The sequence below is a fragment of the Macaca nemestrina genome, chromosome 19 (assembly GCF_043159975.1).
Source record: "Macaca nemestrina isolate mMacNem1 chromosome 19, mMacNem.hap1, whole genome shotgun sequence".
In the NCBI taxonomy this organism is placed as follows: domain Eukaryota; kingdom Metazoa; phylum Chordata; class Mammalia; order Primates; family Cercopithecidae; genus Macaca; species Macaca nemestrina.
The window spans coordinates 943,490-959,188 of NC_092143.1; the positions used below are offsets into that span (position 1 = coordinate 943,490).

Here is a 15,699-nt window from a genome sequence, read left to right on the forward strand (position 1 = left end):
GGTGGGCCCGGGACCGCTCCTTCGAATTACAGCCGCGGCCACAGAGCGCGCCTTCCCCCGGACTCACCGCGGGCCGAGGCGGGCTGCGGCTTCCAGCGCGGAAGGAGGGCGGAGCTGCACCGGGAGATGCCCGCGCCCAGGAGGCCCAGCAAGGCCCGGCTCTGAACGTGCCTTAGGAAGGAAATGGACCCTAAAGACAGACAGACAGGATTTTAAAATGCAGCATTTCAGAAGATGTAACCCTTTATTAAGACCATTTCATACCCTGTAGATGTTGGCGTGTTCTAGGTCAATGTCCTTCCCCTAAAGGGACTTCGTCACTGGGAGGCCTGGCCGGGCACCCGGAGAGGCTCTGCAGGTGCGGAGGGTCGGTGTGGAGGCCGCCTCACTCGGGGCAGCCTGCGTGCTTTGTTCATTTGGATTTCAGATCTTTTAGTGGCGGGTTCTCATTTATTTTGAATTTCAGGTGGCTTTTCTGATGTTTCTGCGGAGTTTATAATAGCTCTTTGAGCTTCATATGCTGCTTATTTTCAAAATCTTTTAAAATGCAAGTGTAAACTAGCATCGAATTTAATTTGCCTTCGTTTCTTACCAGTTCCAAGCTAAAACATTACTACCAAATCCATGACCTCACTGAAACGTCCGCTTGTGCTTTAGAACATGAAAACGTTGTGATGTGTGATGCAGGGACAGACGGGCCCGTGGGTGATGGCGCAGTTGAGAGGCTGCTCCCGGGGAGCGGTCAGGAACCACTGTTGCCGCCGCTGTTTCTTCATTCTCATCCCATTCCCCGAGGCCCTGAGGAATGGCTGGATTTGGATTTGAATGAGTAGCTCCATCCCTGTTGTGGAGCGCAGGGGACAGCACCGTGGAGCCTTGACTCTCTGTGGATGTTTGCCAGGGTTTGCAAGGAGGAGTAAAACTTGTCTCTGCCACTCAGGTGTCTCTCCCAGGTTAAGACAGGCGCTGGTCACTGTGCCTTGTCTGCCGAGAGCATATCCAGGAATGTGACCGTCCAGGGATGGGATGTGCGCTGGCGCCATGCACGGCAGAGCAGCAGTGCCCAGACACCATCTGGCAAGGAAAGCTCACTTTGTGGGAAGGAAAGCTCGCTGACTCAACGGGGAAGCACCAACTGTGAGGCCCCAGTGAGCAGCACAGACGCTTGAGGTGTTCATAACGGGACTGGACAAGTGTGGATGCCCTGGCTGGGACCCTAGTGCAACAAAAAGGGAGCAGGAGCCGGGTGGACCTTTGTCTGCATGGACTTCATTCTCACTGGAGGCCAGGAGGGCGCAGCTGGGCGGCCGGAGAACAAAACCCAGCTGGCCACATCCAGGCGCTGTCCAGGAGTCACGGGCCTACGGGGAGGGAGACAGACAGTGAGCCACACGTGAGTCATTGGGTCACGGGCTATGGAAGAAACTGGCCAGGAGTCTGTGGCTGGGGGCAGGGCAGCAGGGAGAAGCTCACTGAGAAAGTGACTTTGAGGGAGAGGCACATGGTGCATTTGGACCACCAACGTGGAGAAACTGGGCTGGAGTCGGGGGCATGGCGGGGGCAAGGACGCCAGCCCAGGGATGAGGTTGGGTGTGCCAGTGTTCTGCTCGGTCCTGCCAGGGAAGATGTCTTCTCAATCCTTCTCTGCCAGCCACTAAGGAGCTCTCCAGGAGACATGGCTCCAGGAGATACTCACTCTGCCTGCTGGGCCTCTTGCTACATCCCCAGGGCCATGGGATGACCCGGGGCTAAGGGTCAATATGCTCAAAGGTCCATCCAGCAGAAAGGAAGCTCCTGGAACCTTGGGCTGCACTGTAGGGTGTTGCCTGGGGGGGGCGGGTGGTTCCCTTGGGGTCACTGGGAGTGCTGTCCAGGATCCTTCCCAAGTGGACCCACTGGAGAGGGCGCTGTGGGTCTCCTCCAGCTCGGGATGCACACAGCCCAGCAAGATTGAAGGCAGCTACCAGCAGGGCTGACCGACGTGGGCCAGGGGACGTGAGGCCACAGTTCACCACCACCATCACCATCACCACCACCACCGCCACCATCACCACCACATTATCATCATCACTATCACCACCACCACCATCACCACCATCACCACCACCACTGCCACTGTCACCATCACCACCATCACCACACCACCACTGCCATCACCACCACAACCATCACCACCGCCACCACCAGCGCCGTCACAGCCATCACTGCCATCACCACCACCACCACCATCACCACCACCATCATCATTATCACTATCACCATCACCACCACCAACAAAATAAACCAGAAAAGAGTTGTTTAAGTTAATTTATATAATTTAAGACCTGCACCAAAATGTATTACAGATGAATTAAAAGTTAAAAATTTTGAATTGAATTATAAAACAACTAGAAGAAATGAAAATGAATGCTTTTCTAACCTGGGGATGGAGAAAAGCTTTCTAAACATAAAAAAGGAAAGAAGAACGAAGGAAAGGCAAGAAGTCATGAAGCAGCATAAACAAATTTCAAAACTGCAGTAATAATCTGCAAAAAATTTATACAATATATTAAAGTTACTAGTATTCATATATCAATCAGGAAAGACTGACAATCTTATTAATAAAAATGGACAAAAATAGACATGGAAACTTTATTTAGAAGAGCCCTCGATGTTCCACTTCAACAGCAATCCCAAGCCGCAGATGGGAGCAGCAGTGAAATCCCATTCTCGCCTGGAGTGCTGGGTGAGGAGGGCGGCCACGGGTGGGGGATCCTCGTGGGTGGACCTCAGCCATGCGGCGGGGCAGTGTGAATCCCGATGCTAACCACATCTGCATCCTGCTGCTGTCCTAGGGCTTATTCTGAGGGATGATCAGAGACAATCACAGAGGCTCACAAGGGAGGCTTTCACTGCAGTGTTACCATCATCACAAGTGCCACAGGCTTCCACCAAGAGGGAACAGCCCCCGGACGGTATCCGAGCCACATCACAGAAGCGCCAGCCCTTGAAAGTCGTATTTTCAAAGAATGTGCAGTGCCATGGGGTGCACATTGTGACTCTGAGTGAAGAGGCTGACACACAGCTGTACCTACAGCATGTATGATTATTCGTGCAATCAATATAATACTAAGAGCTGATACTTGTTAAGCCTCCATGCAAGCCCTGGGTAGGCTTGTCATGCAGAATTTCACAACCAGCCATGGGGTAGCCCTCACCTCTACATGACACACGTGGAGAGGTTCACTTACTTGCTCAACTCTACTGTTTGGTGTCCAGATTCTGACCCAAGCAGCCTGACTTTAGTGTTTTCAACACAACTTTATCCTGTCCCCCTGCGTACATACACACACACACACACACACACACACAGAGTCATGCTCACAATTGGAAGGAAATCCACAAAAATGCTAACATGAGCTGTGGATGATTTCTAGTTTCTTTCTTTTATTTTGTCATCCTTTCCAAATTTGTGTAAGAACATGCCTTATTTTTCTGAGGGGAAAAAACATGTTTTAGCACAGACCTGAGGAAGAGCTTTTGGTTGGGTATGAAGACTCCCGAACCTCCCCGGGAATGTGGGTGACTTTCCAGCTTCGAGACTCATCTTAGGGAGCCCTTAGGTTTCCCCTTGACTTTTTCTTGTTCAGCACTTGGGTTTAAACGTTCGCTGGCCACCGACGGGCTTCCTGAGAGGGGAACAGAAGGCCCGATGGGAGATAAGAGGTCTTGGCTCACCTCGCCAGCCTCGCAGGCTATATCCTGTGGGCCCAGCACTCACCTGTGCACAGCCTGCCACGGCCTCTTGGCCACAGACCAGGCCCTGCAGCCATCAAGCCACATCCGACACCCCCCAGGCCCTGCAGGCCCCGGAGCACAGCTCGGCCGCCCAGCACATGTGGGGCGCCAGGCTGTGTGGTTTGCAGCTGACCTTATTACCACTCTGAGGCTGCCATTCTGGGTACTCAGCTATTTCTTAATGCTGTGTTCAGTTTTGAAGGGCATGGACATTACTCAAAACAAGTTTTTTTTTTTTCCTAAAATGATTTTAACTCAACGTTTTCTTGCATGAAAACTCACTAGCAGAGGCTTTACCTAAGGGCATCCTTAAAAGAAAGAATGCATGGACCGGCCTGGCCAGATTGGCTCCAACTGTCAGAGCCAATGGCAGGAGGACACACGGCCCCACCACCATCGTTCATCACACCAAGCACAGGTGCAGACGCACACACATCCACACACAGACACACACATGCAGGGACACACACACAGACATGCACACACATGCACACACGGACACACACATGCAGGGACACACACAGACACACGCACACACGCAGCCCCACCGTCACCATTCATCACACTGCAGGCACTGAGCACAGGTGCAGACGCACACACACGCACACACATGCACACACGGACACACACATGCAGGGACACACAGACACACACGGACACACAGACATACAGGCACAGACAGGCAAGTAAACACGCATGCACATGGTGACTACATGACTGATGGTTCCCAGTGGATACAAATCTCTCTGAAAAATCGCTAGCAAGAAATAATAACCCAGACCTGGCTGGAGTTCCCGGCTTGCCTGGAATAAGGTCTGTGACCCACGGCTGGAACTGTGAGGCTGTGGTGCCGTCGGGAGACGGGATCTCAGGCCCTCGCTGTGGTTTTCATGGGTTTTAAACCACGCTTCCCTCTGCTCCTAGAACACTTTTTATTTCTGTGAGGCTGAGGCGCTGGCCTTGCCTTTCACAAGGGGGAAACTGAGGCCCAGAATCAGCAAGTATTGTTGTGCCTCGCTGAAGGAGCCGCTTGTAGAGTGTAGTGGCCGATGGCCAGGATCCGACCCAGTGCCAGGGCCCAAGTGTGCGTGTGGATGGCCTGCCCAGAACGCTGACGCCGCGGTGTGACGAGGCCGTGAGCGGCATTAGTTCCAGTTGGCATGTGCGTCTCATGTGGGCGCAGATTCACAGATTAATCTGGTCCCTCTGCTCACCAGATGCCCGCCTCAGCCCGGACAGCGCTCTGGTTTCGGTTCCAGAACCTCAGCCCAACAGCAGGAGGAGGCTCTCGGAGACGCAGCATCACCGGCCTGGCGCTCGTCCTAAATAGGATCTCAGGGTGATGAAGACTGGAAATTAATAGATTCGTTTTCCACAACCCACCCAGCCTCTTCTCATCCCTTGGGACACAAGGGTACCAACTGCAGGCGAAGGTTCCGAACGACGAACGACAGCCCTTGCTGGGAATCCCCACCTCGGCTGCTGCTGTCAGGAAAACCGTCTTTCTCTGTTGGAGGCTGGTCCCTTTCAGCGTCAGTTTGTACTTGGATGTGTTTATTTTTATTTTTATTAAGGCTTGTTCTGCAAACAGCAGTCCCTAATCCCGTACCTCACTTTCCATCTTTCCAGACCGTCCATTCCCACATTTCCAAACCGATTTTCTCAGCATTCACCTCCGTTGTCTGTGGAACTGGCTGCTATCGCGACCTCTGGGCAGGTTTTGGGGCATCACCTGTCACCTTCCACAGGTGATCAGCTCCCTTCCCACGCCCCGCCTCCCCCACGCATCCCCCACGCCCCGCCTCCCCACGCCCCGCCTCCCCACGCCCCGCCTCCCCACGCCCCGCCTCCCCACGCCACGCCTCCCCCGCGCCCCGCCTCCCCCGCGCCCCGCCTCCCCGTGCCCCGCCTCCCCACGCCCCGCCTCCCCCACTCCCCGCCTCCCCACGCCCCGCCTCCCCCACTCCCCGCCTCCCCGCGCCCCGCCTCCCCCACTCCCCGCCTCCCCGCGCCCCGCCTCCCCCACTCCCCGCCTCCCCGCGCCCCGCCTCCCCCACTCCCCGCCTCCCCGCGCCCCGCCTCCCCCACTCCCCGCCTCCCCGCGCCCCGCCTCCCCCACTCCCCGCCTCCCCGCGCCCCGCCTCCCCCACTCCCCGCCTCCCCCGCGCCCCGCCTCCCCGCGCCCCGCCTCCCCCACGCCCCGCCCCCCGCACCCCGCCTCCCCCACTCCCCGCCTCCCCACGCCCCGCCTCCCCCACTCCCCGCCTCCCCGCGCCCCGCCTCCCCCACTCCCCGCCTCCCCGCGCCCCGCCTCCCCCACTCCCCGCCTCCCCGCGCCCCGCCTCCCCCACTCCCCGCCTCCCCGCGCCCCGCCTCCCCCACTCCCCGCCTCCCCGCGCCCCGCCTCCCCCACGCCCCGCCTCCCCGCGCCCCGCCTCCCCCACGCCCCGCCCCCCGCACCCCGCCTCCCCCACGCCCCGCCCCCCCGCGCCCCGCCCCCCCGCGCCCCGCCTCCCCCACTCCCCGCCTCCCCACGCCCCGCCCCCCCGCGCCCCGCCTCCCCACGCCCCGCCTCCCCCGCCTCCCCCGCGCCCCGCCTCCCCCGCGCCCCGCCCCCCCGCGCCCCGCCTCCCCGCGCCCCGCCTCCCCCACGCCCCGCCTCCCCGCCCCCGTCCATCGACAACGTGGAGACCAAAGGTTGATCGGCCAGGACTGCGATGACCACACGCACACCAGCACCACCGAGCCTCTCACAAACGATGATGACTTTTCTTGCAGTTTTCCGTTTTCCTGAAATTAATAATTAGCTTTTTCCATCAATTTGATTTTCTGTGTATATACTAATGGAACCCCAAGTGTCTCAGTCTCCTCTTAAGTTGTGTTATCTTGGGTGCTTGTTAATTTGGCTTCCTGATGATGCGTCTCCCAGGCCTCTAACTCACTTCGTTCTGGGGGTATCCGGAGCCCGTCCCACAGGAGTGATGCTGACAGGCCCCTCGCTCTGGGGGTTCCTCTGTCGCGGCCCCTGCCTGGGGCTTCCCTGCACTTGATGGACAGTCTGGTGAGGGCGACGTGTCTGGGAGGCTGGGATCGTGCCTTCGTTTGGGCTCCCTGAGGTGCCCTTGAGATGCTGGACGCTGTTCTCTGGGACCTTCTTGGTCTCTGGAAGGTGTATGATCCTCTCCTTCTATGGAGGTGCTGCCTGGGCATGGTCTCCTGTGCCGTGTGGGCCTGCCAGCTCCTCCTGCGCGAGGACCCGCGTCCTTCATCCTGCGAGGCTGTTCTTGTGTTGCTGGTTGTGGTTTCTCCCTTTCTGTTGTATCTGCTCCCCACTCTGGAGCGCCCATCCCTGCAAGGTGGCCTCTGGACTGGTCCTTCGGCCCCACCTTCCATCCCGGCTTTGATCTTTGTCTTCAGGCTCCAATTCCTGGAGCCTTCACCCCTCGGCCCTTCTGCCAATTTCCTTCTTTTCTGTGATGGTTCCATTGTGGGGACCGTGGGTCTCCCTGTGGGAGTGTGGGTTCTGTCCACAGCTCATGATGGTGACGCCCCTCCAGGGTGGCCGCGCGGAGACGCTGTGCTCTTCTCCCGGTGTGGCTTCCGTTCACTTCCACATGATTTTGCTTGTGTTTATTTTCATGCTGGAGAGTTTGCCCAGGTGTTTCCACAGATCTGTGTGTCTGCCTGTATTCTGGGGCTTCCTTTTCAGAGGGTCGGATTCCCTGGAGGAGAGGCTCTCCTGCTTGGGAGCAAGCGGGGAAGGTGGCTGGCCTGGCGTTAAGCAGAGGGACTCCCTCCAGAGCTCGCGGCTGCCCAGGCCCAGGGGCTGCTTCAGTCTCCGCACAGACGAGACAGGAAGGGAAGGTGGCCCCAGGAGGTAGGGGTGGGGAAGGGTCTTTAGCCTGTGCAGGCCCCTCCCCACCTCCAGCCCTCCCCCCAGCATCGTCCTCGGCCCGCGGTTCCAGGGGCTTTGGGGTTCAGGATCTAAATCAGGGTGCCCTGTTCCCACTGCTGTGTCAGAGTTGTTTCTGGGGTCCACAGAAATGCTGGCCCCGGTCCCTCCACTTTGCAGACGTCTCTGCCTCATTCCCTTTGTGTGAGCTGCTTTTGTTTTACAAAATCTCTTTACTGTACTTGAAGTTCAGGAGAGAACAAAAGTAACTGTGTTTTTCTCCACGTCGTCACCCAGCAGAGCTGGTTCTAAGAGCGCATCTTTACAACACCTGACCCAGACAATGGATGAAAACAGCACGGTCTGCCCTCATCCTCGCCGGGTTCTGGAAAGTTCCTTCAGCCCAAATGCCTCCTCCCTCATCTCCCCAGGTTCCCTGGGCCTGAAGTGTCCCCGGGGCAGTCACCTCCCCTGTGACACCTTCCCTGCTGCTTTAGACACACTTACTTGTACCTGTCACCCCCACAACACCCAGAGTCCTGTCAGCAAGGACCCCCCAGCGGGTGCTGGGCAGCTCTGCTTACGTGAGTTCATCTACACAAGCCTCCAGTGGCATTAAGAGCAGCAGAGCCCAGTTGCTCTCCAGGGCTGTTGGAGACAGGGTGGTGGATTTGTGTGTTTAACTTGAGCTGAGGGTGCTCCTAGCGTGGAAAATACCTCAATGACCTTCTCACTGCAATTTCCCACCCAGTCATGCTGCCTTTGGAAACACAGAGCCCCATATCAGGCCCCATGGAAGGGCCCTGCCTGCGTCTCGGGCAGGGTTCACTGCGGGGAGCACCACGGTCTGAGATACTGGGAGGGTGCAGGGAAGACGCAGCACGACCTCGCTACAGCCAGGACGGCCTCAGCCTCCAACCACGTTCTCCAGGAGCAGACAGATGCCTGTGCCTCACCTGTGGGAATTCCAGATCCTGGCCGACCTTCCTCCACCCCAGCAGAGTGGGGGGCGCAGCCTGGGCCGGCTCGCAGCCCTGTCGGTGTCCCCTCGCAGCCCACTCTGGAGGTTGGGGGCTTGCCCGTGGGAGCCGTCCCTGGAGACGTTGGTTCCCCAGCCCTCTCAACGCTGAGTGGCCATGTAGAAGCCTGGGGGAGCTGTGCCTCCCCTCGTGGACCTGGCTCGGGGCTCGCCTGTGCTTCTTCTCCCCACTCTGACCCCTCCTCACCTGCACCCCTGTTCCTGGGGAGTGACTGGTGGGGCCCCTCTGCTCCCGAAGTGTGAGCCCTTCCTCCTCGGGGGGCCAGGCCAGTGTTACCTCACTTGAACCCCAGCTCACTCGCTAGCCCCGGGCTGACTCATTTCAAGCTGGAGAGAGCAGGCTTCAGCCCTGATCTGGGAGTCGGGCAGGAAGACTGACACCTGCTTATTTGGATGTGACAAACGGGTGTCCCTGTGCTTGCTGCTCTCAAATCAAGCGTGCCTGAGTTCCTGCAGCGCCTCTGCAGGGCCAGCTGGGCGCAGTGGCCCGGTGACGTGGCCGGTGGCCTCCCTCGTGCGGGCGGGATGTCCACCCCGCTGTCTGTCCATCAGAGCCGTTAAACACAGGCTGCTCCCAGTGCAGATTCTGGAGGTGGGTGGAGAGCTCTGGAGGAAGCGCCATCCGTTAGGCTTCATGTGCGGACAGCGGCTCTGCCCCAGGGCAGTGGCGTGGGCTGGGGGCAACAGCTGCAGCGTGGGCGTTCGTTCTCTGGTTCCCACGGATCTGTTTCAGTTTCTGCATGAATCTTCTGCAATTAACAAATCAGTGTAAAAAACATTCTTCTCCAGAACATTACAGAATCTCTCCCCAAAGCCCTGCACTCAGGGCTTTATCCACCTGGAAATGACTCTAGTAAGTTGGGGTTACCAGACTCTAAAGCAGCGGATTTGTTAATTGATTAAAATCTGGCCTAGTTCCAGAACAGATTATAAATAGATCACGTAGAACAAAATGCATAAAATAAAATAAAACCAGAAAGTGGGATGGAGGTTTGAAGCAGGGGAAATGTCACCCACGGGTCTGCAGCGTGTGTGGCTGGGCCGAGAGCCGGGGCCTGAGTGGCAGGAGGAGGGTGGCTGCGGTTGACCTGCTTAGAGAAGGGCTGTGCTTTGCTGCAGCAGACATTGCTTGTGTGAGGCGCACGCAGAGTGGCTTATGTTCCAGAATGCCCTGGCAGGCGTCCCGCCAGCCCTTCTTGCAGGAGCCAAGTGCCCCTCCGGGCAGCACCCTGTACGCGTCTCTGTTCTCGCCGAGGCCTTTCCTCGGTGGCACGCGGACCACTGTGTTGTCAGGGTGGGTCCCTGTCGCTCAGGCATGAAGTGGATGGGCCCCTCTCTAGACACGGAGGCAGCTGGACAGGACGTGGAGTGGGTCTTCTTTGCATTTTGTAATAAGGACGTTGCAAGAGCAGCCTGCAGATGCAGCCGGCGATGAGCCCCTCCAGAGGCAAGTGTGGCTCAGCCTCAGCACCGCGTGGGACCTTGAGGCTCTGCCGGATCAGCTCTTTGGACATCTAGAAAAAGTCTGCTTACAGAAAACCCCATCGCTACAAACTTTAATCTGCTTGGAATTTGCATCTTACAGGCTTCCAACTTAACTTTCCAAAACGGTCTCTATTCCAGGGATGGAAGCAGCCATTCTCTTGCCCATGGTTTGAAACGTGGCCTGGGCCACATGCCCCTGATCTCCAGGTGTCTCTGGGCTGCCTCCGCTGCGGCTCTTTCCGTCCATCTGCTCTCAAGCTGCTCCCACACTCCTTCCAGGACCATGCCTTTCTACATCTTTGTGTCCATAGCACAAACTCTCCTTTCTTTCATCTTGTTTTACTTTTCTTATTACTTATCCAAGAAAAAAAAATGATGTTTTCAAGTTCCAATGCAAAGGAATAAACACACTCAAGTTTTAATCATTGTCTCCCAGCTGTCGACAGCAATGTGACCTGGGAATTAATCACTCACGGAGCCGGCCTGACCAGTCAGCGGCAGGAGGGCTGCTCCCCAGATACCCCACTGCGGGGCTCTGCACCTGCAGTGCCTTCCACAAGAATACGGAAGGAGGAACTTCCGGTTTTTCTTTGAAAGAGGAAGCTTGGATCAATCATGGGTATTTTCAGTGAGTTTATGATTTCTGCTTTCCCCAGAAATAGCTCTGCTGCTGAGACATGCAAGCACCCCTGGCGGAACACTCAACACGGAAAGTCCCCGAAGCTCTGAGTCCCACATTTTCAGTTAACAGCTCCTTAAAAAGCAGATGAGTGACAATCTTCAAGACTAGCCATGGTGGGCCTCTTGAATTGGAGCTGCAACCCTCATTTGCTCTCACAAACATATTGTTGTTGTTATTGTTTAAATATTCTCTTACTGCAGAGAGTTAGGCTTTATAAAGGAACCAATCTCATAAAATTGACTTTCCTGTGGAGGATATAAAGTCCTAATTAACAGTCTTTATGCACAGAAAAATAAGTGCTGCAAGGGTGGCATCAGTGAAATTCCTCCTCTTAGGAATCTGCACATAGCCAATCTGTACAAGCCATACGGCAGGACTTCCCTGAGAGAAACCATTTAGTGCTTCCTTTAGCCTCGGCAGGATTTTCAAGGTGGTAGGAAATTAAAGTATAACTTTCAACTTTCACTGAGCTGTATCAGTTAGATTGCTGACCATTCAAACTCACTTAAATAATAATGTAACAAAGGGGGTCTATTGGCTTCTGTCGCTGACATCCAGAAGAGAAGCCTTCAGGGACGGTTTGACCCAGCAGCTCAGTGATGTCACCAACCACGTGGTCTTGTTTAATCTTCCTATTCTGCATTATTCTGACACCACAAAGTGGTTTCTGACAGTGCCTTGGGACCATGAAGTGAGGGTCTCCTTGTCCGGGTGCCGGAAGCCAGAGCGTGGAGGCACAGTCAGACTGCACTAGTGTTAGGCCACGTCTCCAGCCCCAGCTGACCGTTGAAGCTGGAGAAGACCATGTGCAGCGCGACACCCCGGAGCTGAGCAGGGGCCGGCTTCGCCAGGGCACAAAGCGTGGAGTGGGGTTCAATCTAAGCACTGTTTAAATATTCAGGGCAAATCACTGTCTCCACCAGGAGTAGAAAAATGTGGAAATACCTTTGAGCGGAGGCTTATAAATAATTACTTATCAATACCTTCCATCTAAATGGCAGGGCCAAGGACTTGTGGAAAATCGAGTTGCAAATTCCATAGACCAAATCCATATAGCCGGGCATGTAGCTCATCCCTCCCCGAAAATCCCAGAAAATTTGGCCCTGAAATGTGGCCCAATGACTGTCGTCAGTGCCAGGGTGTGGGGCCGAGTCCTGCAGTCTCTGCTTCCTACTGTACACACCTCGGCCCCAAGTCTGCAGGAGCCTTTTACCTACTGTATACACCTCAACCCCGTGTCTGCAGGAGCCCTCTATTACCTACTGTACACACCTCGGCCCCACATCTGTAGGAGCCTATTACCTACTGTATACACCTCAGCCCCATGTCTGCAGGAGCCTCTCTATTACCTACTGTATACACCTCAGCCCCATGTCTGCAGGAGCCCATTACCTACTGTATACACCTCAGCCCCATGTCTGCAGGAGCCCCTCTATTACCTACTGTATACACCTCAGCCCCACGTCTCCAGGAGGAGCCTCTCTATTACCTACTGTACATACCTTAGCCCCACATCTGTAGGAGGAACCTCTACCTCTCTGCATCCCGGCTTCGCCTTTTTTTTTTTTATTCCTCTCCCTCGTTACCTCCGACCTCAGGCTCTCCAGAGCTATTTGCTATTGTCAAAGCGTTGGTGTCTGTCTCTTACCTTTTCTAGTTTTCCAAGTTTAAAGTTGGAGGAAGAGACCCCTGAAGAAAATGACCTTTACTAAATTACATTGAAAGGGTGGAGGTCTTGATGCCAAACCAAAGCTGGAATCATTGCAGTAGCCAAGCCTGAGCTTGCTTGTTTCTGCGGAGTCTTGGGTGGTGTCAGGCGTGTGTGAGCGGAAACCCACAGTCTATTCGGGCTCACGGTTGTAGCCACGACACCTGGACGGTGGAGGAGAGTTGAGAGTCCACTCACTGCTTCTCTGCTTCGTTAGGTGACTGGAGCGTTGTGAGGTCACAGGTTGCAGAGTTTCTTCACTCGTAAATACTAAGCATAAAACTGTGAAGTTAAAGGTTTTTTTAATGGAAATTTTGGTTGCCAACTTTTGCTTAATAGAAAGTCTTTCTAAATTTATATGTAGAGTTGTCTTTGAAGAAGAGATTTCAAATTTCTTCAGTTTCTTTGTTCTGTTCACTTAGATGTGGGGAGATGAAACTTCCTTAAATTGGGCCTCTCTAAGCAATGAAAACTAAGCGGTTGCTCTCGAAGCAGTGAAAATTTAACCAGTCATGAGGACCAGCATGAGGCATTTGCCTTCTGGCCGTGGGAGCCTTGCAAACAGTGAGGCATCTGTGGCTTCTCATTCCTGCCTATTATTTTTGTGAAAATTACAGGTGGATTTGGGACTTTTCATCTGATTACATGCTACCGATAGATATAGTTGTATCTGCGAAGTCCCCTGAAATCATCTCCAGGGCAGGCATAGGTCTTGTCAGTCACTACCTATGCAGGATCTTGCTGGCAGCTGGAGCGGGGGTGCCGGCTCTCATTCCCACTCACTGTGTTGGTCCAGGTAGGATTTTCCACATGACATGGATCCACATGGATCCTGCGCCACCACGACGTCTCTATTAGGAGGCTAATGGGGGAACTGAGCTAAGCTCTGGTTTACCCTCTGTCCTTCTCACTCAGTGACACAGAGTCCTTCATCACCATGATCCCAAACCAGGCCACGCTTGTGAGGAGCACACTTGACCCCTGTGTTGGCAACAGGATGGCGGGGTGCACACGGGCCTCAGATGACCCCAGGGTCAGAGGTCAGCCGGGGAGGCCAGCCCCGTGCTTCCAGGTGTGCTGTACCTGCAGAACTGATGCCCCCAGTATCTTGGTCCCCCCAGTGCCACCATCCTAAAGTCCCCACTGGAATTTGCCCTCAGAGGAGGGGATGGGTGTGGTGAGCAGGACTGGCTGATGTTGACAAGAGTCAGCAATAAATTATTTATTTCAACCCATTCGGGAACTCACTCTTCTCCAGCCAACCCTCAACAACCTCCCTTCCACTGTCAAAGGCTGATGGGAATTGACCAACCTAACTTTCTTTCTTTCTTTTTTTTAATCTTTTCTTCATTATCTTTTTGTTTTGGAGATGGAGTCTTGCTCTGTCACCCAGGCTACAGTGCAGTGACACAATCTCGGCTCACTGCAACATCCTCCTCCTGGGCTCAAGCGATTCTCCTGCCTCAGCCTCCCAAGTAGCTGGGATTACAGGCGCCTGCCACCATGTCCAGCTAATTTTTTTGTGTTTTTAGTAGAGACAGGATTTCACTATGTTGGCCAGGTTGTAGCAGCCTAACTTTCAAATCAGCCTTGGCTTTAGTACTCAGCAAACGTACCTACGTCTCTCAGATTGTTCACTAGATTGTTCACTCGTTTGTTCAGGGTGTGTGCATTTAGAGAAAATCACAACTCAGTGCAGAGCCAGCTGCAGGCTCAGGACACCCAGGGTGCAGATTTAGCAACAGATGACCTTGCAGTGATGGTTGCAGGAGCGCGGACCTGGCCTCCCGGCGATGGTTGCAGGAGCACGGACCTGGCCTCCCGGCGATGGTTGTAGGAGTGTGGACCTGGCCTGCTGGCGATGGTTGCAGGAGCGTGGACTTGGCCTCCCGGCGATGGGACGCAGGATCGTGGACCTGGCCTCCCGGCGATGGGAAAGACCAAAAGGTTTTAAAAGGGGATTGACGTGCCCAGGTTTGTAGCTTTCCCTTGTAACAGTTACTTCAAGTTTTTACTAAAATAACATGCGAGATTAAATAGGACTGTGATGCTTGTTAAGAAAACCCGCAATCCCCCGGCCGCGACTTCCACACATGCTCCAGCTGTCTCCATCCATGTTTCTAAACAGTGTGCTCACACTGACTGGTTTCTGAGAGTGTCTGCTATCGTCCTGTTAACATGTAAACAGTGTGCTCACACTGACTGGTTTCTGAGAGTGTCTGCTGTGATCCTGTTAACATGTAAACAGTGTGCTCACACTGACTGGTTTCTGAGAGTGTCTGCTGTGATCCTGTTAACATGTAAACAGTGTGCTCACACTGACTGGTTTCTGAGAGTGTCTGCTGTGATCCTGATATCATGTAAACAGTGTGCTCACACTGACTGGTTTCTGAGAGTGTCTGCTGTGATCCTGATATCATGTAAACAGTGTGCTCACACTGACTGGTTTCTGAGAGTGTCTGCTGTGATCCTGTTAACATGTAAACAGTGTGCTCACACTGACTGGTTTCTGAGAGTGTCTGCTATCGTCCTGTTAACATGTAAACAGTGTGCTCACACTGACTGGTTTCTGAGAGTGTCTGCTATCGTCCTGTTAACATGTAAACAGTGTGCTCACACTGACTGGTTTCTGAGAGTGTCTGCTGTGATCCTGATATCATGTAAACAGTGTGCTCACACTGACTGGTTTCTGAGAGTGTCTGCTGTGATCCTGTTAACATATAAACAGTGTGCTCACACTGACTGGTTTCTGAGAGTGTCTGCTGTGATCCTGATATCATGTAAACAGTGTGCTCACACTGACTGGTTTCTGAGAGTGTCTGCTATCGTCCTGTTAACATGTAAACAGTGTGCTCACACTGACTGGTTTCTGAGAGTGTCTGCTGTGATCCTGATATCATGTAAACAGTGTGCTCACACTGACTGGTTTCTGAGAGTGTCTGCTGTGATCCTGATATCATGTAAACAGTGTGCTCACACTGACTGGTTTCTGAGAGTGTCTGCTATCGTCCTGTTAACATGTAAACAGTGTGCTCACACTGACTGGTTTCTGAGAGTGTCTGCTATGATCCTGATATCATGTAAACAGTGTGCTCACACTGACTGGTTTCTGAGAG

The 15,699-nt window shown here is 54.4% G+C and overlaps 1 protein-coding gene across 1 annotated transcript in view; it reads left to right on the forward strand.

The window, feature by feature from the left end:
• LOC105489271 (uncharacterized) overlaps window positions 1–5,581 on the forward strand; it is a gene marked incomplete at its 3' end in the record, with an annotated part of 41,568 nt that extends 35,987 nt beyond the window's left edge. Inside the window, exons 3-4 of the mRNA XM_071085833.1 lie at window positions 5,165–5,309; window positions 5,407–5,581. Of these exons, the coding sequence (XP_070941934.1) occupies window positions 5,165–5,309; window positions 5,407–5,581 (320 nt within the window). The remainder of the gene's footprint in view (window positions 1–5,164; window positions 5,310–5,406) is intronic.
• Between the last annotated feature and the right edge of the window lie 10,118 nt (window positions 5,582–15,699).